The sequence below is a fragment of the Corylus avellana genome, chromosome 11, assembly GCF_965113065.1.
Source record: "Corylus avellana chromosome 11, dhCorAvel1.hap1.2, whole genome shotgun sequence".
Lineage (NCBI taxonomy): Eukaryota > Viridiplantae > Streptophyta > Magnoliopsida > Fagales > Betulaceae > Corylus > Corylus avellana.
Genome location: NC_142500.1, coordinates 15,101,525 through 15,124,192, shown reverse-complemented (window position 1 = coordinate 15,124,192; position 22,668 = coordinate 15,101,525). Strand labels below are relative to the sequence as shown.

General features: G+C 36.0%; 3 protein-coding genes across 4 annotated transcripts in view; 1 reads left to right on the top strand and 2 right to left on the bottom strand.

The window, feature by feature from the left end:
* Positions 1–1,008: 1,008 nt before the first annotated feature.
* On the bottom strand, positions 1,009–3,872 carry LOC132164941 (uncharacterized). Its single transcript, XM_059575461.2, has 4 exons — positions 3,782–3,872; positions 3,487–3,612; positions 2,441–2,677; positions 1,009–1,092 (listed from the first exon to the last, which is right to left on the bottom strand). Exons 1-4 carry the CDS (start codon positions 3,870–3,872, stop codon positions 1,064–1,066), a joined length of 483 nt encoding a protein of 160 aa, XP_059431444.2. The 3' UTR covers positions 1,009–1,063.
* A 3,091-nt stretch (positions 3,873–6,963) lies between these two features.
* MGP1 (MALE GAMETOPHYTE DEFECTIVE 1) lies at positions 6,964–14,538 on the top strand. 2 transcript variants are annotated; one of them, XM_059576598.2, is made up of 8 exons: positions 6,964–7,143; positions 8,322–8,415; positions 9,020–9,164; positions 10,727–10,837; positions 10,993–11,139; positions 12,510–12,632; positions 14,047–14,111; positions 14,402–14,538. In XM_059576598.2, exons 1-7 carry the CDS (start codon positions 7,105–7,107, stop codon positions 14,108–14,110), a joined length of 723 nt encoding a protein of 240 aa, XP_059432581.2. In that variant the 5' UTR covers positions 6,964–7,104; the 3' UTR covers position 14,111; positions 14,402–14,538. The 2 variants fall into 2 exon arrangements, with proteins under 2 accessions (XP_059432581.2, XP_059432580.2); XM_059576597.2 differs by lacking the exon at positions 14,402–14,538 and having other exon boundaries at positions 14,047–14,353.
* Positions 14,539–20,082: 5,544 nt separating this feature from the next.
* LOC132165453 (GNAT acetyltransferase (DUF699)) overlaps positions 20,083–22,668 on the bottom strand; it is a 28,346-nt gene continuing 25,760 nt past the window's right edge. The window contains exons 23-26 of the mRNA XM_088511818.1: positions 21,463–21,591; positions 21,098–21,223; positions 20,817–20,882; positions 20,083–20,677 (exon numbers count right to left, since the gene is read on the bottom strand). Of these exons, the coding sequence (XP_088367944.1) occupies positions 20,423–20,677; positions 20,817–20,882; positions 21,098–21,223; positions 21,463–21,591 (576 nt within the window). The 3' untranslated portion in view covers positions 20,083–20,422. The remainder of the gene's footprint in view (positions 20,678–20,816; positions 20,883–21,097; positions 21,224–21,462; positions 21,592–22,668) is intronic.

The following is a 22,668-nucleotide window of genomic DNA, read 5'->3' as shown; positions in this document are numbered from 1 at the left end:
CTACCAATAAGTTGATTTTCCTGTTCTAGTGCATTTCTTATCTCGATAGACTGCTGCACAATTTTAAATTGGCACCAATTATCATGTACACTTGTTAGCTAAATAAACCGCTACCCGTCTTGTGTTTGGTAGCATTTCTACATGATCTCTCATTCTCTCTTTCATTTGGATTAAAAATCGGAAAGATTTGCCCATATAACTTTTCTCCTTTCAATTAAAAATAAAATAAAATTGCAGTTTGTTTCTTTCTCCACACAAATTTCTCAATTCCATAAACAACATTAAGCAACATTATGCTACTGGCAAATTTTGACACGACCTGTGAATTTTTTTTTTTTTTTTTTTTTGGTGCAGTCATGTGCCCCTTCAAAAGAAAAAGAATATCCAATTGTTTAAAAAATAATAAATAAAGGAAAAAACTTCACATTTTTTGTCTTAACCAATGAAAATTAGTTCATCAAAGAAAAAACTGAACAATCTTTTTATAGGCAATCAATACAAAGATAAAGCAACAAAGCTGCAAGTCAACTATACAAGATTACAGACCAAAAACAGAAACAAGGCCTGCTGTGCTGATCAAAACTTCCTAACAAACTTTACTCACCAAACTATGAGCTTAAGAAGCATAAACTAAAACAGAGATGTTTCAAATAGCAACAAGCCCCCTCACACTGCATTGTGCTCTTTACATTCTTACAAGAAGTCATTCTCCCCGTAATCTCGGTTGCAATTGACATAAAAAGAGACCTACTATTCTTCCATTTCTCTCTTCTTCTTTTTTTTTTTTTTTTCAAATTTACCATTAGATCTGTAGGTTCTACAAATTTAATAGTAATTTTTTTTTTTTCAAATATATATATATATATAGATGAAGATGAATAGGAAATGAAAGAATAGCATTTAACGACGTGAAATCCACGTCCTTACAACAGCTGGCCTCTAGCGATCCATTGTTTGCACTTGCTCACTTAAAAATATCTTTTATAATTTTTTTTTTTTTTAATACCCTATAACACTGCCTCTTCAACAGCTGCGTCACATCCACCATTTTGCAAATCTTTATCTACAATATGGAGCAGCAGCACCTGGGCTCTGAGCATTTAAAACCAACATCAATTTCACAAATGATATATATCCACAAATTTTTCAATAAAAGTAAATGTGATTTTCCAAATGAGAAAAATCATATTTAGCTATTAAGTTCTAATCTTTTTATTTTTATTTTTATTTTTATGTTCGCACAAGAAGAGGGAGAGGGATTCGAATTAGTAACATCCACTTCATTAGACGTGGTCCCAGCTGATTGAGCTACCTCTTAGCCATAAAGTTCTTATTCGATTTGTATTTAGTCATTAAATTTCTAATTTCATTAATATGGTCCTTAAGTTTTGCTCAAATTTTAATTAGGTCACTAAACTACTTTTCCGTCAAAATTTATAGTGTCACATATGTTACGTGGAATAGGATCATCTCTAGTCCATTTTGGACTGGAGAATATCCAGTTTATAGTTAAAATTTATTCTTAGAAATCCTAAAGCCATAAATAAGACACTTGTCCACTAATCAAAAATAATAAAAATATATTATTTTAGATTTTAAAAAAATAAAAATAAAAATAATAAAAAATAAAAAAATTAGAAAATATTAAAAAAAAACTAAGGGTGGCCGGCCAACCCATAAGGGGTGGCCGAACCACCCCTGTTGGCTTGGGGTAGCTTCGACCACCCCAGACAGGCCGTTCTTAGGTGGCTGAAGCCACCCCATGGCCCATGGGGATGGTCCGGCCACCCCCAACGGCCAAACTAAAAAAAAATTCATTTGGTCCTATGTGGTGGTCAGCCGGTCTGGGGTGGCCGAAGCCACCCCATGGCCCAATGGGGGTGGTCCGGCCACCCCTAGGGCCAAAATAAAAATAAAAAAAAATTAATGGGGTGGCCGGACCACCCCCGTTGGGTCATGGGGTGGCTTCGGCCACCCCAGATAGGACAACAGGGGTGGCCCGACCACCCCCTATGGCTGGCCGGCCACCCTTAGTTTTTTAAAAATATTTTCTAATTTTTTATTATTTTTATTTTTATTTTTTTAATTTAAAATAATATTTTATTATTTTTTTTAGTTAGTAGACAGATGTCCTATTTATGCCTTTACTAGCCATAAACTAGATATTTTCCAATCCAAAATAGACGGGAGATGATCATATTCCATGTCATGTGTGTCTCAATTAACATGTCAACATCTATATAAGCGCCTGCTATCAATGCTATATCATTAAGTGACAATAATTTAACACGCAATGGTAATATAAGGGTCTCGATGTTATTTTTTAAAGTTTGAAGGCATAATTACAAAATATGTGATAATTTGGAGGGTTAAATGTATATTTTTTTCAAAATATAAATAAAGAAATAAAACAAGAAACTGGAATTTAGCAATATATCACCTCTCTTGTCGTCTTTCTTCTGGTCCTCCGGCGGCGGCGGAGCTTTAGTTGTCATAATCATCTTAGTAGAATCGTTGCTTGGAAGGCGGATATTAATGTTGATTTGTATATCTTCTTGTTTCTGATTGCGTTGTCTTTCCTCTTTCGATGTTGAGAAACCTCCATCTCTAATATTCCCTGTGCCTGTCGTCCTTCTATTTTGCTTGGACTCCATTTCTTCACCATACCGATCCACGTCTTTTCAGAAAATGATAAAAATGAAGATTCATCATCAAATTACTCCAAAAAATTATAAAAACAAATATATATATATGGCCTAGCGCTAGGGTAGCCGACACCATCTCGATGGATATGGGGGTGGTTCGGCCACCCCTATTAGCCAGAAAGAGTGTTGAACCACCCCATAACCATTAGAGTGATTCAAGCACCTCCAACAATCAATTTTATTTATTTATTTATTTATTATTTTTTAATTTATGATGGAGAACCTTAACAAGGTAAGGTCCTTCGGACCAACCCCTATAAAGTAAACTTCAGACCCGTGTATTGTACGCTCGGAAGTTTTCCTATGCGGATCAGGGTAAATCGTTTGGTTTTTACACTAGGGGGTGTAGCCCCAAGGAAAAATTTGCACATAACAAGTCTCGAACTTGGAATCTATAGCCTCAACCATATGGGGTAGCCAAACCATCAAAAATATATATATTATTATTATTATTATTACATTTTTTTAGGGTAAATTTATAATTTTATAAAGGCTCTGTTGAAAAAATTATTGAAATTTATACAATGGAGTAATTTGTTATTTCAAGCATATCACATGGTATAATTTTTCACTTTTGAAACCCATAAAGTTATTTGTCACAATCTCAAGCTCCAAAAATCAATTTAACAATTTTCTCTTATTTATAAGATGAGGAATGATAAAAAATAAAAAATAAAAAAAATCCCAAGTTATTGCTCTCTATGAAACTATAAAATTCCAATAATATTATAAAAAAAAAAAAAGACTAAATTAGTTATAAAATTAAATTCTTTCAATCTACCATTTTGCTGATTGCCTCCTCCCTTGACGACACCATTCTCCTTCGGCTTCTGATCTTTCCTCCCCGAATAGCTTTCGTCTCCATGGCTGGACGTGGTGATCTTCTCAGTAAGGTTAGGTGCCATGTCTATATATTGATTTAAGACAATATTGTAAAACAAATCTCATTTAATTTTATAATTTCAACACCCTCACTAAATAAAATGGTTTAATAATTTGATAATTGGAGGAAAAAAGAATTAAATTAGAATATTGATTAAAAATATTAGCAATCTACCATCTCTCTCAAGTCTCACCTTTTGGCTTCTTCTGATCTTCTGCATCATTATTGTCTTCACTTCCACCAACCCCATTTGGCTGCTGAAATTTAACTCCCGGAGTAGGCATTCTAGTTGCAGTGTCTGCAGGTTGTGAAGAAACTATATAGGAACCATGTTTTTCCTCTTTAAGGTAATATTATTCTTATGAGGAACAAGTGCTGATTAAGGAACATTAAGGTAAGAATAAGTTAGCGTAGGTGTTCTAGATAGATATTGTTGTGTTTCTAGTGATTTCCTAGCTAGCTCTTTGAAAGATTCTCCCAGTTAAGGGGAGACACAAGTGCAGATTATAAGTTAGTTAAGATCGAAGAGAACCAAATATGGAAAGTGGATTCTTGAAGAATAAAGAGGGCTGGCAAGCCTGGCATATATTCTAAATAAATTTGTTGTTTATCCAAATGCTATTCCTTTCTTTGGTCTTCTCAACTTAAAAGCCTTACATTATTGTCATTATTAGCAGGATCTTCTCACATTCTAGAATCACTGTTACTACAAGAAATTTGGTCATTTTGCGACAAACTTATCTGCTAAGACATCAAGGTCGCTGCAAATCTCGAAGCGAGAATTTTTTACGCGTCCGAGATGTCACAAGAAGTCATTAGTAACGACGTGGTTGCTATTCGTGACGACAAATATCATCGCTGACTCGCTAATAATAATATATCAGCGACAACTTTAAGTTATCTATTTTTTTTAAATGAAAGTCATATTCGTGATTGACAATGTCGTCGTTGTTATGAGCCCTAAAATACGCTAGTTTTAATAAATGATATGCATATTGGCGATGACCGTAGTTATCGCTATAATATGCTATTTAAAATATATGTTAAACTATGATATACATATCAACGACTTTAGGTTGTTGTTGATATAAACACATCAGTGACGACTCTATGGTGTTTACTAGGACTGTAAATAAACCAGTCCGTTTGATAACCCGCTCTATATCCACTCAGTTTAACTCAACTCGAATTTGATCTCGATACTGTACGAACCCGCTTATTACTGTAGAAATCCACTCAATTAGTAAATGATACATACCCAACTCGCTCGAGAAATCTCGATAGGGGCTCGCGAGCTCAACTCGTTTAAAGCTCAACCGGTTTGTTTGCCTGACTCGTTAACTCGTTCATATATATTAATTTATTACTAAAAATTAGTTATATAAATTTAAGTATGTATATTAGTAATTAAGTAATATATGTAATATAATTTACTTAATATCTAAATTTTATACTATAGATAAATGTCTAAAGGTTGTTTTAAAATTCGGGCTTGAACTCTACTTGGATCATACATTAAAGAATATAATAGTTTAGTTCGAGCTCGAGTTGAGCCCGGCTCGGCTCGAATAGTATTTTCAACAAACTCGAGCTTTAGCTCGAACTCGACCAAACTTTAAACGAGCCGAGTTTGAAGACACATTTCATAGCTTAGGTCGAATAAACATCTTTGTAAACGAGCAAGTCTTGAAATCCTAAAGCTCGATTCGGCTCGGCTCGATTACAGCCCTAGTCTTTACTCATATGCTATTTAAAATATTCATTAAATTATAAAATGGATATTAGCAACGAACAACGTCCTAGCTGATATAAGCATATATATTAACAATGACTCTAAGGCCGTTGTTAATACGTTATTTAAAATATTCATTAAACTATCACCGACCACTCGAAAGTAGTCGCTAATATGCTATTTAAATATCCATTAAAGTATGAAATGCATATCAACAATGACTTAGATCGACTTAGAACTACCCGTTATTTTCAAAAGAGTCTTATATATGAATTGACATGTGTGACACTTTGATACATTAAACTATCATTTTGAACGGGTTATGTGAGTTGTCATTCTTTTATAACATCGTCAAAAGAATGATATAAAACTTACGACTACTTATTACATTAACTCTCAATCCTGAGAGGATTGAGAACTCAAATATGAAGTAGATGCCACTTTGATACATTTAGGAGTAAAACATTTTGCTATCAAAATTCTTAACGTATTGGGTGATCACATGTGCATGGATTAGTTGCTGCACTACACAACAGAACACTGTATTCTCAAGAGTTAATGAGAGATACAATTGAGAATCCACTCCCTTAGTCATATTCTATCACAGAGCAGATCCCTAGAGGTTTGAGAAATCCTAATTCACACGTGCTTCATTGATTGAAATAAGAAAAATAAAATCAACCTATATTTCCAAGGAGTGGTTGCAAATCTTGCGAGTACATCACCTTGTTCAATTTAATTTTTATCCGTGATCTAGCCATGTGTTCTTGAAGTATATATTCCTAGGGTTATTCCGGTGTGCATATGATGTACAAGATTCCAACACTTTGTTTCTCATGCCAACCTAGTTCATTTATGCAAAATAAGCACAAAGAGAAGAAAACTTCAACAATTTCTAAACTGATATTTTCTTTTTGATATTATAGTTAGAAATCAAATTGTATCATTTTGCATGGTCCTTCCTCTTATTTTTTACACTTCCCGTTGATATGGTCCTCTGCTTTATCAATGAACACTTGCAAAATCCTTTGTGGCTTTCGGGCAAGCTCCCCTCTTGAATATACTCTCGCGATCAAGGCTAAACCTTTTGAGGGTCCTTCAGTTCTCTTGAATGATTAGTGTGCTAATCAATTCATGAAAATTTGAGGTGAACGCTTGAGCTTATCAACTGCGAAACCTTTCCCAGGACGGCTTGCGAGCCACCCCTAAAGGGCAAGGGGTGGCTCGTGACCACCCTTGAGGTTGGGGTGGCCTATTGCTAGGGTGCTCCGCAGTGGCTAGTGGTGAGGATGCTCCGCAGTGGCTAGGTTTTTTCATTTTTAGATTTTATTTCTAAGTTTTAAGGTATATTTTTTTAAAAAAATATTATTGTAAGGTAATGTTGCAAAAATGTTGATGTGGCACTACACAAAAATGATCAATTTCAAATTTGCGAAAAAATTATGCTATTAAAATTGACTTTTAAAAACTGAGAAAATAATCACAAAGACGCATTTACTCATAAATTTATCTTATATTTACCCTAATTTAAAAATAAATAAATAAATTATATTCGTCTCAAGCAGTTCCCACCGTTGATTTGGAACTGCTCAATAGCACGGCTTACTGGAAGATCGAACGGCAAATATGCAAGGCGAACCCACTCAACAAACACGCAGGGATCTCTCCTCGCACAGGGTCTGATTCTCTCGTTTAGATAGACGCCTCGAAGACAAAGGCCAAGCTCGCCTTACAAACAGTAGCTCGAAGAAGGAGAGGTAAAAGACGCCGCTGAGCCTCCGATCATGGCTTTCTCGTCCCGCCTGCTCTCCAAATCCAAACAGGTACTTCCTACAATTCCCGATCGGTACATTTCTGTCCGTGTTATATCGCTCCTACTCCTCGATTCTTTGACCGATTTAGAGCTCTCATTTCCGATTCCTTTAGAATATGTTTGTTTGGTTACCCTGGAACTGCAGTTTTTGATGGAAGTCAAACGGAAATATTTTCTTAGATCTGAAATGGTGAATATTTTGGGATTCTGTGGCTTAGTTTCTTTTCATTACCTACATTTTCTAGGTAACCAAACAGCGGGTTAGGGTTTTCCGTGATATTTTACGTTTTGGTAAGGGAAATGATTTTTGGGAGTCGTTTGTTTGGTGTGAAAACGTTCGATTTTTTTGGGTGAGTATTGGACGTTAATGGTGGATCTGTTGGATATGTAGAAGTTTAGGGTTTTCTTAGCGTAGCAAATGATAGATGGTTAGACGTCTTATGTAAATTCGGGGCTTTTATTTCTTGTTTTGCTTGGTTAGTAAGAATGTTCGGCAAAAGAATGAAAATGTTTGATTTAAGAGGTTTACGTGGGTCAATGGGATTTTTTTTTTGTTAGAAATTCAAAGCTCTGTTATATTTTACCACAATTTTGTACCAACCAGTCGGAGCTTGAACAAATGGGTAAGTAAAGCAGCATGGAAACAATAATGTGGAGCTTAAAAAGTATAGCTCTTTTTGTAAAATATGTATGAGGTGTTACGGGAATGAAAAATAAAAAAAAATAAAAAGGGTGTTGGTTATAAATGATTTTGAAGTAAACAATAAGCAATGTGGTAATGTGTGTGTGTGTTCATCGTAGTTTGATTAGGTGGCTTAAGAAACAAAATATGTTTATGCGAGCAATGGTTTGATTGAAACATTTAAGAGGTTAACAACTATAACATAGTGTGTTGTGATACAAGTGAACAACCCCCAGTAGGCTTTGGCAGCATATTGAGCAAAATTAAATCTGTTCATTTCATGGTCATCAAATTGTAGAAAGCTCCATGGTCATCAAATTGCAGAATTAGATCTTACATATGTGTGTGCGTGAGTAACAAATGTACATCTGCTGACTTTGTTTCAGGATCTTGTCCATGCAACCAATTTTAATTTTGTGTTCTCTTTTCCTTTTTCTTTTAGTCTCTCACACTTTTCTTCTTCTTCTTCTTCCCCCCCTTTTTTTTTCTTTTTCGTGTGCATACAGTTTTGTGGTAGCCAACTCACCTTTCAACAGACACATGCTATTCCAGCTCGTTTCTTCGCCAAACAAGCTGACCCCCCTGCTCTTAAGGGAGATGGTAAGTGAATGTGAAGGTTTCTCATTGTTTTCACCAATCAGTAGTGCCTAAATTGCATTATATATATATATAATGAATTGTGCATGAGATAGCTTTTCATCACATGGCATTCACCTGTGCGCACAAATTTCATGCATTAGTCTTGGTTTTCAGTGTGCACTTATAACATATGTATGTTGTGACTTCTTGGGTTTTTTGTTGTAAATCGTGAACACAATGGGTTCTTGCATGTCATTGATATCCATGATCTAGAATAATGGTTACCATAGGGAGTTGAACCATTATCTTTTAAATCATTCTGAGGCATTGAATGGTTGGAACCGTACTTTTGATGGTTCTGTCAAATATGTGCTTCCATCTGAGATCCTACAAGGTTGACTCTAGTATTGTTGTGGACCGATCTAGATTTCTTCTCCCGTCCTTCTCCCCCCTTTAGCAAGATACAAAATAGGGATGATTTCCGTTATATGTTGACGCATTAATGATACATTACCAACAAATTTTTGTTTAACTTTTTGTATGTGTAGTTTTTTTCTTATCAGTGAACTTTTGCCTTCATGATATGTTTTTCTTTACTGACAAATCATGTACATTTGCCTAAAAGAAATGTTGAAGGGCATCTTTTTTGAGGTTAAGAAGAAATTTGAGACAGCCATGGGGATACTTAGGAAGGAGAAGATCACCATTGATCCAGAAGATCCAGCTGCAGTTGCTCAGTATGCCAAGGTCATGAAGACGATAAGGGAAAAGTAAATCCTCGTCTTGCTTTTACCTTTTTTTTTTTGCACTGCGATTCTAATATGTATCTCTTACTGTTATGGTTAAACAGGTATTATGCCAGTGTATGTGTATGCATGCCCATATATCTAAATGTCTATTGTACAAATTTTAAGGGAATATGGATATATATTTGTTTGTCACCATTATTCAAATGCTTATGCAAGCTGAATACTGCAGACTTTAAGGAAAAACAGATGAAATGAAGAGCAAGTAAATGCAAAAGAAGCTGGAAGAAAAGGAAAGGAATAATTTTTAGTTTTCGTTTGGTACACATAATGATTATTCCATTAGGAAAAATGAATAGCTATTACTGGGAATGAAAGGAGATGGAATGGAATTACTATTCTTATTCCTTAGTTTGGTGACAACAAATATACTCTCATTGGAATTGTACCGAAATTACTAAAATACCCGAACAATGGGGGGGGGGGGGGGCGGGCAAACAATTGCACTGATAAGTATTATGAAACATCTAGTGAAAAAGGTGTAGCCAATTCTAGAATGTTGACAGGATGCATCTGGAAGTCGATTTAAATGGTCTATGAATTTTATTGTATAAACTTTTTCCAAAGTAGTCAAAATTACTAACATCAGAAGCAGCTACGAAATGATTTCATTCTTTGTGCTTATTTTTTGCCAATCTCTTAGCCTTGCATGCCAGACCTAAATCTTGCTCAAGTTTTCTACTTGACATCTCCATTGTAAATTCCGAAACATGCAAAAGTTTAATGAGATCCTAGGGATGGTTCCCCATTAGTCTGTGCCATGGTTGTTGGCAGGATAATTTGTAGTGGCATATATTTAATAGAGTAGCTTCTTCCTCTTGTATTCTTACCTTAACTACCCCTCTCTCTTTTCTTTTCGATTCCTGTCCTGGAAGAAATTAATGAAGGAAAATTAGAATATTGTTTCATTTGATTGGGAAGCCTTTATTTCATGGTGAACTTATGTATTGGTTCATGATGGGGTAGTTATTAATTGCTTAAGACATTATTATACCTCTGTTGAAATAATGATGTTAAAACCTTTTTTTCACACACACACAAACAAACACATACCCACATGCACATAGAGAAAGAGAGGGAGGGAGGGTCCCAGTTGATGTGCAACACCCCAAAAAGTTAGTTTTACATTGTGAAGATGAGTTTCCACATGGAGTGGGAAGATTACATAGGAGCTCATGGGTTAAGTCCCATGTTGGTTTCTTACTATGTGAGACAAAGCTTCATAAGTGATTATGAGGAGCTTAAATTGCAACTTGACTAGCCATTTTGGAGTGATAGTGCGTTTCTTGGTTGTTACATGTTGTGTCAATCCGAAAAAGTAGGAGTAGATTTTGTGATTGACATTAAATGTGTAAAATTACTAGAACCTTCTATGCCTGGCTACAATGATTGAACAACATAGTCATAATTGTATGCAATAGTAAATTAGATATGGTTGATGATATTGGTAAGTGTCCTGTTTTTAGTGCAATTAACACCTTTAAGTTATGATGCATTTGGCTGTTCTGCCATTGTGCTTCCTGCAGGGCTGACTTGTTCTCGGAGTCCCAAAGGATCCAGTACACCATACAGACACGAACACAAGATATTCCAGATGCTCGATCATATCTTTTGGCATTGAAGGAAATACGGATCAAGTATGTGCTACTCTGTTCAACTTGTTGAATTCTCTATTTTAGATATGATCAGTGTGGCTAATTAATGTTGCAGCTGACAATTGTGGTTCTAAATGATTGAACTTGTACATCACTTGTATTTTCTCATGCCTATGAGTGCCTTTTTCCTTATGCAGGAGGGGTCTCACAGACGATCATGGTGTAGAGACTATGATGTTTGATGCACTGGAAAAAGTTGAAAAGGAACTCAAAAAGCCCCTTTTGAGGAATGACAAGAAATCAATGGCTGTTCTTCTGGCAGAGTTTGATAAAATCAATAAGAAGTAAGTGTCATTTTAGCTTAGAAAGAAAAAGAAAAAAGAAGTGTCATTTTAGCTTAGTGAGTTTCAAGCCCCTTAATCAGGCGTGCCTTAACCCATAAACTTGATTTATGTTGTACGTAAGGTTGTTCCACTTGGCTAACTATAAGTAGTTTGCTAGGTGAGTATAGGCTTTGTTGAATTGTATTGTAAGATTATTGTACTTTGGTGGGCCCTTAAAATTATGTGGTTCATCTCATATCTGCTGTGTGTATGTCAAAATGCTTTACAAGGGTGTTCTTATTATTTATGATGGTTACATCTTAAGTGTCATAAGTACATTGGTTCAAAGAGTGAGTTGGAGAGTTGGCATATAGCTAGCAGTTTCTAGCTAAATCAGCGTCTTAAGCAACATCGGAATCTATTAGCGGTTCCATTATAACTTCGAAGGGTTGCCTGAGTGGTAAGTCACTTGGCCTTGGTGCCTCATGAAACATTAATCTAAGGTTCGACCCTCTTTGAGTGCAAACAATTTCTTATGGTCACACCCGCTGGCAAAAGCTCGAGCTTTACCCGACCCATGTGGATAACTTGAGGAATTAGCATATCAATATGGTAGATTGGACTTATTTTATTATTATTATGGGAAAAATATAAAAAAGCCTCACAAGCTACCAGCCGTTTTTGATTTAGCCCCCTAATGTATCAAAAGTGATAAAGTACCCTCCAAACTATTAAACTATTGCATTTTGGCCACTCCGTTAGTCAAAACCGTCAGTTTGGATGGAAACTGCAAAACGATGTCGTTTTGTTGGGCAGCTACTTTATCACTTTCTAAACATTAGGGGGCTAAAATGAAAACGGCTGGTAGTTTGGGGGGCTTTTTTTTTATTTTTCCCAAATTTTTTTTTTTCATAAAAGGACATTGTAGTAACTTACCCATAACAAAACGACGTCGTTTTGCAGTTTCCGTCCAAACTGACGGTTTTGACTAACGGAGTGGCCAAAATGCAATAGTTTGTGGGGCTACTTTATCACTTTTGGAACATTAGGGAGCTAAATCGAAAACGGCTGGTAGTTTGGGGGGCTTTTTTATATTTTTCCCTATTATTATTCTGCCAAATATAATAATTTTAGCTGGGTGAACTTGATTTACCATGTTAACCATTCTAATATTTTGTTTGATGACTTGTCTGACCTCTGGGCCATGTGTCAGAGTGGCTGTTGCCTTTTCTTTTTTCCCTACCCTATCGAATTGTGAGTGATAGCTAATCTCAGATTGCCGATATGGTGTTTCCATTTTACTTTTTTGTTGCTCTGTAGTTGAGATGAGATGTGGACTTCGTGGCTTTGGTTTTATCTTTCTTTCATTCTTATTATTTTTATCTTTACAGGCTTGGAATTCGAAAGGAAGATTTGCCCAAGTATGAAGAACAGCTAGAACTCAAAATTTCCAAGGCACAACTGGAGGAATTGAAGAAAGAGGCTCTTGAGGCAATGGAAACTCAAAAGAAGCGGTATGTTGTTGATGCTTGCTGACCATCTCATTCTAACCACTTTCCTTTTTGAGATAGTAATTTCTGGCAGGCCATTCTGAATTCCCTAGATGATTGGGAGCCCATAGGTCTGTGATTTCTGTGAGCCTTGACTCTTGGGAGAAAATTTAGATAGTGCCATTGTTGATTTTGATAAATGAGTAGCAAGGCCCAAAAAAAAAAAAAGACTAGCTAGAAATATGGTTGTGCAAGCATAGATGTTTAACAAAGGAGATATTTGCAAGAGTGTGCATTGATCTGATCTCCTTATAAGGATTATAAGTATGAACAGACTAGAATCAAATCGTAACTGTACTCTTTATATATATGTACTAGCATGTATGTTGGGAGAAATTTATTTGTTGGAAAAGGCACCGAGAGGAGGGGGGTTCTTGGGATGTGATGATAATTGTTGACCATGTTCAAATTTGGGTGAGCTAATCCTACTTGAGGTGGCTGCTTATTTTTGAAATTGTTCAAATTCAGAGGGCGGTGCAATTTTGAGGCCTTAGACAAGGTGCAAAATCTTTGGTGGTTCATTGTTTAGATCTAGGGTTAAAGGTGAGTTTTCACTGGTCTTAGCGATGGGCTACCTAATATATGGCCTAGAAGAATTAGTAATGGTATGAAGCCACGGTGATACAAATTTAGTACACTTTATATATGGACTACCACTTAGGGTTGATAATTTTTGACACGACCTGGGAATTCAATATGAACTCAACATGAAATTTGCAGGTTAGGGTTGAAGGATTTGATCTCTCTAAGGGTAGACCTATTAGTCTTATACTCATACATCGACATAACACAAGACCTGACATTTAGGACTAACAGTTTTTTACACAACTTATGAAACCTGACACAAGCCCCCAAAAAAAAAAAAAAAAAAATTAACGGGTTAGAATTAGGGGGTTTGACCTGTTTAATTAAATGGGTTAAGTTAGAGCTAACCTATATAGTCTTATACTTATGCTTTAACACGACTCGAAACCTGACATGCGAACATGAATTGACACCCCTACGACCACCTGCGTTGGGGATAATTTATATGTTGAAAAAGGGATTAGGAGGAAGGGGTTCTTGTGATATGATGCTGATTGCTGACCATGTTAGAATTGGATGAGACTAGTCCAACCTAAGGTGGTTTCTTATTTTTTTTGATATTGTTCAAAATGACAATGTGGAGACCATTTATTTAGATCCAGGGTAAAAGGTGAGTTTTCACTGGTGTTAGCAATGGACCATCTTTTTTGTGGCCAAGTAGAATTAGTAACAAAGGTGCATTCTTTCCCAATGGATTATGTATTTGATTTGTTTGTTTGGTTGACATCTTTGATATTCATGGGTCATGGCCTTTACTGACATGGAATTAATACATGGTCTTGGTTTATTTCAGGGAGGAATTCAAGGATGAGCAAATGACTGATGTGAAGTCTTTGGACATCCGGAACTTTATTTAGGGTTGGAATTCGCTTCTCCCTTGTTTGTTTGAGGTTTAATAATCGTTTGGACAGAGTGGGAACCAACAATTTTTCGTTTGGAAAATGGAGATTGGCGAGCACATCTCCCTTTTTGGTTTTTTTATTTTTAACTGTGTTGTATACCTGGATATTGATATCTGATCAATGGATTCGAAATAAGTCTCTGTAGGTATTGCAAGATTGAGTCTAAAGATTTAAAATGACAATCTGATATCCCAAGGATCCGAATCCCTTGATTTGTAATTACTCCTTCTGAACCTGATATTTCAGGTGCACAACTATGTGTCTGAACTCCAGAAAGCATTTCAGAAATCTCTTGCAGAATAACTCCTGGAGAAATTGTTGCATTAGTCATTCATTCATCCCATTAGTAAAGGGTTCAAGTATAGAAATCTATGCTTTTTGATGAGATTGGGACCACGGAGCTTGTTAATGGGCCTCTTATTTGAAAAAAAAAAGGGTAGGGGTTAAATGCTTAATTGCTGGGTGTAGTTTATCTTATTAGAAAGGTATTTGGATTTTAAAAAGTAACAAAATTGATATTTGTACTTTACAAATTTATCAATTTGATACTGGAGTAATGTTAGGTATTACATTTTCGTTCTGATTGAAAAGTTTTTTCTTTATATTTTTGTAGGGACTATTCCAATGAGTGGCTCATTTTCACTCATTGTGAAGGAAAAACATTTTCATCCCGTTAGAAAATGTAGTACCTAGCATTTCTCTTACGCTTCTGTCTTAATGGAATTTTTGACACATGTATAAAATGTCACCTCAGCTTGGCTCCCAATAAAAAAAATATATTGAAAAGTTTAAGGAGAATGGAAGCTCGGAGGAAAAAAATTAGGTAAATGTTAAAGGTCCAACTTTTTTGTCCAACAAAAGTTTAATTTTTGCCTTATTATTATTATTATTATTTTTTTAAAAAAAAAAACAAAATAAAAAATGGAAAAAATGTCTGAAGCAATTCTATCTATTTTTGGCCTTTCTTTTATTTGGTATTTTTTTAAAAAAGAAAAATACCATTTTTCATTTTTTTAAAAAAATACTAAATAAAAGAAAGACAAAAAATAGATAGGGTTGCTTCATACATTTTTTCCATTTTTTTTTTTTTTTTTTTTTTAAAAAAAAAAAAAGTTAAAAGTTGGACTTTTATTGGGCAAAAAAGTTGGGTCCCTATCATCCCTTAAAAAATTACTTGGAATAAACAAAGGTGATGGAAGGGCTAGCTCTTTTCCCTTCGCCACCTAGGGTTTGTCGAATTACCCTCTAACTTGGGGGTGGTTAAATGATCTCTTTAGGGAGTTTTTGAGGTGACTAAGGCGACTATGAAAACTCAATTGAATGGTGGTTGGATTGTCACTCACCTTTCTCTAAAGCTTATTTGTGGATGATTGAACTACCCTAAGTAAGGGCTGATTTAGCCAACCCAAAAACACCTTACAAGGGTGCACCTCTCCCTTCCTCTCCCGAAAAGGTACTTCAAAATGCACTCTAAAGAGATTGCCAAGTCACACTCTTAGCATCCCGAGAGCAAATATGTAGCATCCTGAATTTTAATCTCGGTGTGGAGAAGATGAATCATGAGTTGAAGCTTGGCTTTGAGCTGCATTCCTTTGTAAGCCCAACGGGTTAATTACGTTGTTGATGCCATAAAAGGAGCTGCATTCCATAAAATAAGTTTCAAAAAAGTACGTTTCAAATGGTTTAATAAAAGAACGTTGCTGACTCCAACGAGTTAATTACGTTGCTGACACCAGAATATTCATTAATGTACAACGACAACTCTTAAAAATATTCAAATTTTATATCTTATTCAAAGTGCTTTTCAAAATTGATATTTCACATTATTTATTTATTTATTTTTTAAGTTAATTTTATAGCCAAAATTAGATATATTGATCGATTTTAAATTATAACCACAACATAATTTACTTAAAACGGAGAGGAGAGGATACCATCATTAAACCAACAAAAACTCTTTTAGCTAATTAAAAGAAACTAAAAATTATATTTAATCTAATAAACTATCACCTTTTCTTTTTTTTTTTCTTTTTTTTAAACGTATCTCTAAACTATCATTTTTGGTACTTAACAACCTAAATCAATACTTCCATGTCACTTAACAGTTAACACATGAGCAATCCGGCAGCTTTTAGGCAAAGAAACGTCAATTAAAAATAAACAAACAAACAAAAACATTAACAAATTACTACTGAGCACCAAAATTGGACATGGTATTATTCTATATTGTGCGGCATCATGTTGGATAATTTATTTCATTACATAGTCGTACTCGTGTTTTATAACATATTTTCATCTATTTATATGTTATATCATAAGCAATGGCATATCTAAGTTGGTCACGGGGAGCTTTGGTTACCCCAAAATTTTAAAAAATCTTATAAAGTACTACTTTTCATATTGCGGCCCATGCAGGGTTGGAATCCCAAAATTTTTACAATTCTTTATAAAATATACAGATTTTATGAATTCGTTCCCCCAAAAATGATATATTTGTCCCCCCAAAACTAACACATTATGCGTTATTCCGTTTGTATTTTTTTTTCTTAGCCATCTTTCCCACATCTCGTTTTTCCTTGCATTTATCCATGTTTTTTTGCGTGTATTTTTGGTGCAAAAATGTGGAATATGATGAAACTATCTGTTTTTATTTTATTTTTTGAGTGATTATTCTGTAGTCATTTGAGTTTACAATATTTATTTTTGGTACCATTTTTCTTGAACTCTATAAATCGTATGTTAGTTTATTTTGTTAATTGTTTATACTCTTGCGTTTTTGTGATGTCATGAGATTAAATTTAAGACTTTTATATTTTTATTTTATATAAACACGCACAAATATGTATTTATATGCTTTTGTATTTATATAAGTCAATGTTCCCAACTTATCCAAAAAAAAAGTTCGTCCTCCACATCAAAAATCCTGGTTCCGCCCGTGCCCACTCACCGGCCACTGTAAGTTCTCTTTATGTTCTTATGTATGTCATTTTCTGGCATTATTATTTTGTGGCTTGTTTCTACCAGTTGTTGATGATGAAGTGAATCAAGTAGCATCATATTCTTGGCTCTAGTTTTTCTGGCGTTATCATTTTGTGGCTCATTGGCTTGTTTTTCATTTTTGCTTATTGCAGCGTCGTTGGTGAGGAGGAGGTGAATTACATAATTAGGTTCGTGTGGCGTTGTCTAACTTATCTTGGCTCTTGTTTTTCTAGCATTATCCTTCTTCTAACGTTAATAATGCCAACGTAACCATTTTCTTCTAACGTTAATAATCAGACAAAACACACCCCAAACTCACAAAGCCTTAATTTAGTTTATTTTCTAGCTAGCACAGAAACACTCGTGTCACTGTTATCAACATTTTGATTTAGCATGGCGAGTGCGGACCCAGGGCATATGGAGGTTGCGGTGGATTCTGTTTCCCCAGCGATGGGGGAAGCCTCCGTTAAGACCGATCGGAAACCCTCTCCGGCGAAAGGTATGCTTCGGCGGGGGTTTTTTGGGTCGAGATCTGTGGCTCCTCCTCTGACTAAGGTGAAGGAGGTGTCCTCGTCGACCCTGGTTGGTTCAGAATCTAGATCGAAACCAGCTTCTGCTTTGGTTCAACCTCCTGATTCTAGTCTCTGTATGGTTTCTGGTTCGAATTCCTTGTCAGCGTTGGAGTTTCCGAAGACTACTGGGAATGTACAGGTTCATTTAGCGGAAACTTCTGTCCCTTCTCATTCTTTTTCTTTGATACCCGTGGCTGCCCATTCATTAGAGGCACTAGCTTTCGTCGACCCTGGTTGGTTCAGAATCTAGATCGAAACCAGCTTCTGCTTTGGTTCAACCTCCTGATTCTAGTCTCTGTATGGTTTCTGGTTCGAATTCCTTGTCAGCGTTGGAGTTTCCGAAGACTACTGGGAATGTACAGGTTCATTTAGCGGAAACTTCTGTCCCTTCTCATTCTTTTTCTTTGATACCCGTGGCTGCCCATTCATTAGAGGCACTAGCTTTGGGAGATAGATTACGCTCAATTTCTGGGTTATCGAAAAATGGGACTCCCATAGTTCTGAACAAGCAGATGTTAAGCTACTATCGGAGAGCTAAGAAAAAACGAGGAAGCCGGGTGAATGATTCTCTTCTTCTTGAGACAGTGAAATCCCTTAGTGCTCCGCTGGCACAATTTCATTCCGACCTAGTCGCTGGGTTCGCTGGCTTTGCTACTTACAATGCTCAAGGGAAGCTTGTTCCTAAGAACACTAATCCGATGAGGGGCATAAGTCCGATGGAGAAAGGGAACTTTGTTCCGGACGTAGAGGTTGCTCAACCTAGGACCAAAGGCACTTCTGACGCCATAACTGTTGAAAATGGTTTGACCAAACCCCAAAAGTGGCTGATTGAGTGGATAAGGACAGGTTTAAAGGACGATGATCCGCACATGGCAAGCTTGAAGGTCACGGAGGAGGATTTTCGTCGGGCAAATAAGGTAGCACGCAATGGGAAGCTATCCCCCGATCCTCCTAATCAGGGGCTGGATGGCGGTGAAGAGGATGATCGGAAGTTGGTGTTGCTGAATGAGGTGAAAGAGAATTTCCTTTGGGAAATTAAGGTCGCGCAGCCTAGAGCTAAGGGCAAGAGAGAGCTGTTAAATTTAGAAAGCTCTATTAATTACGACATTGCTAGCGCGTCTCCTCGGAGAAGGAAGGGCAAGACTATTGTGAAGTAACGATTCGTGTGGGTTTTGAGGGCTTAGGGATTTTTTGGGTATTTGCTTCTTGAGGGTTTTTGGGTGGGTTTGTTGGGGTTCTTTTGTGGGTGAGCTTCGGCTTTCTCTTTTCTTTTTCTAGTTAGGCGTTCCCGCTTGTATACTTCCAATGTGCGTAAAGGCGCCTTACGCTTTTAATAAAACTTCTTATTACTTATAAAAAAAAAAACAAAACAAAAAAAAAGTTCAAAGAGAATGAACTATCAAGAGTTAAAACACAAGATCCAAATATATTAAATAAAACCGTCGGTAGGGGTGTAAGTGAAAAAAGGGGCTAAAACACCAATATTGGATTTAGAATATTCATTTTGGGGATCGGATAATCATCGTCTTCAACTTTAAACTTGTTGGTTCAAGACATACTCAAATTGGTTAGAGTACTCACCCTCAAAGAATGCTATAGTTTGTCTTTCATTCTACATTTTTTTTCTAAGAAATCAGCAGGCGTCTAGGATCAGATAAATTAACAATAAAAGGATTTGACAATAAAAAAAGGGGAATAATGTATTGAATTGTTCTTTAATAAGAAATGTTGGGAAAATAGATCCGAATTTATCACATAAATTTTTTGTGAAATATTACAAAAAATGAAGAATAATCGATGCAGCTCAAAACCTCAATATGTAGTGTTCAATAGATATCGTTTCAAGCATGCGCGCTTTTAGAGGTCATGATGGAAGCTCTAACTCAAAATAAAATGGTAATTTCATTAAATTGATAAAGCTCCAAGTAACTTAGACCGATAAAGTTGTTAGACTTATCTTAAAAAATGCTTCACAGAATACCAAATATATATCACCCAACATTCAAAAGGAAATCTTGGATATCATTGCAAGTAAAATATGGATGTGATTCGTGAAAAAATTGAGGATGCCAAATTTTGCATACTCATTAATGAAGCTCGAGATAGTCGAAAAAGTGAGCAAACGAGGTTTATTGTGGGTAGTACATGTAGATGCAAATAGTAGCAATAATCGTCTTTGCATCTGCATTATGCGGTTATCATTTTTAGGATAGGAGTATAGGACCATGTTTTCTCATGTTATATTGCTTCACATTATTCTATTTACTCCTGCAGAATCAGGCTAGCCGACCCAACAATCTGGAAGTCGGGCTAACTGGTCTCATTGAAACTAATTACTCATGAAAAGAGGTAACTACCATAGTAAACCAGCATGACTTCAAAAAATAAACTATTATTTCATAAATGTCGAAACACAAAGGCAAAATTTTTAATCATAAAGCAAAATGAAACAGGCCTGCTCCTATGTCAAAAATCCGTATAATTATATACTAATTCTCACATGCAGCAGTAAACAAGAAGTACAAGAATGATTTGATCGCTCATGAGAATAATGGGATTCTTACTTCCCAAACAGATCTCCCTACATCTAGATATATATAAATGCAGGTTTATCAAGAACAAGCAAGAAAAGGACTTGGGGGTGCCTGTTCAGCTGCCTCCATAGGCGATCCATGAAAAAATGCTTGCATCTTGATGTTTCTCAGAGTCAGTATAATTAGGATCTCTTCTTTTTGTTTGAATTAGATCTATGGTCATCTTTACTACGCTTTTTCCCACTCTTATGACTTTCTTTCTGATTTCCATGCTTCTCAATTTTAGTTTTGCTGGATTTCAAACTAACGAGACCACCTGACGGTATCTTACCTTTACTAGGCAAAGCATTCTCAAAATCAGCTTCTCTGTCCACAATGGCATATTGTTGGAGAAGCTCGGGATCTAACAAACCATCCGTCTCAGATTTCCTCTCATCCTATAAATGGACCGAGTAACTTTCAGCGCTCTCAAAAATGACAATAGGTGGTGGGGGAGAGGGGGGAGCGGGGAGAAGGGGGAACAAATGTAAACAGAAAAAAAAAAAAAAAAAAAAAGGTAGAAGGAATTGCAAATACCTCAACTTGCTTTGCTGCATTCTTGAGATCCTCGTCCACAGATATACTGTGAGGTTTCATCACAATCTGCATGAAATGTGAACAACCGAGAGTTGCATTAAGGTATCCCCTTTAGCCTTTGCAACAGACTAATAAACAGACAATACATGTGGATAGGTACGCAGTTATACTTGTTGCTAAATGCTGCTAACTGAACCATCCATCCACAAAAATTTAAAAGATACAGGCTCACTAATAACATAAATTACAGATAGAAATAATTCCCCAGTTGCTCAACTTACTTCTTTTTGTTGAGGCAGGGTTGATTCAAATTCTTTGGAAGCAATATTGTATAAATATTTGTGGAACTTCTTCATAACTTTTATAAACAGTGACAATATCTGTTGCCTTTCTAGCTTGATCTGTCCCTGCAAAATGTAAGTTTAAGCAAACATCACTCCATCCATCAATACAGAAATAAGACTGGAACGAAATCAAGATGTACAAAACTGCAACATTAGAGGGGAGTGTCTCCTATTTGAACCTGGACTAAGTATCCAAAGCCTCATGTGAAAGCGTACCAGAGCATGATTGAAGCACAATGATAAAATACTTGGGAGAATCATCTATTCAACAAATGACTAGATGGACAAGTTGAGAAACAAACCTCAATATAGGAGATGTTTTGACCCTGCAAGCCAATACAGAGCAAAACAGAAGCCTGTGCATATGACATTGTAACTGGAAGTTTCCCTTTGAAATATAGATGTGCGAGAGTCGGAACAAGATCAAGAATCTGTCAAAGAATAGACAGATTAGCAACAAAGACATTAAAAGTTTACATTGAAAATTCAGACTTTGTAAAATCATGGGATAATTCTCATAACTTCTGTAGGGTAGTCTCGCCTATCAAACTGACCAAATCATCTGAACTGCCTTAAGCCGCCATTCGTAAACATATGACTTCACCACTGGGAAGTTTTGAACAATTCTCAATCTCCCTTTAAACTACTGACTTTAGCAATGTCCCATTGAATTGAGTTAACAGGAATCAAATTGTCCCTCATAGTTACACCATTTAACAGATTCTAATCCACGAATACACCTGGGACAGCATTTCTTCCTTTTTCTTAGAAGTATCCAACTTTCCCTTTGCTCACCTCTGGCCACCACATCCACCGTCCCTTTATTTGATACTCTGTCCCAATATTAGTTGCCATCTTTGTAAACCCAACTTTTTTTAAAAAAAAAATTAGGGGCAATATGGGAAGATTTGGAGAAAAATCCACACGTGCGTGGCACGTGTTTGACTTTCCGTCTGAGAAGACGGAATTGACTAACAGATTGCTCGAATTGCAAAATTTTGTAACTTTGTGAGGGTACATTGCAAATTTTTAAACATTGGGGTTCAAATTGAAAATGAGGTCAAACTTTGGGAGGTAAAGTAGATTTCCCCCTTTTAAGAAGTTACATTATTGTAGAGTCATTATAAAAAGTGGATATCATTTTTGGGACATCCACAAAAGGAAAGACTGATAAGAAGTATAGGAAGTAAGGAGTAGTAATATGTGCTACACCTATGGTCAATAGTAATATTGAAGAGCCTCATTTTAAACCACCTCCACAGACCCAATCAGATTCTTATGATTAGTTGGCTGCTGAAATCAATACACTTCAACACAAATTAAGAGAAAAAAAAAAAAAGAATAAATGGATCTTGTCCATGCCTGAGCCTGAAACTACATGGAACAAAGACTGCTCTAGGCTGAGATTTTCATATGGATCTTGATTCAAGCAAGAAAACAGATACGCTATTAATCGATATTGAGCAAGGATTAATTTACTGGAGGCTTTGGAGGCAGTGAGATGGGCA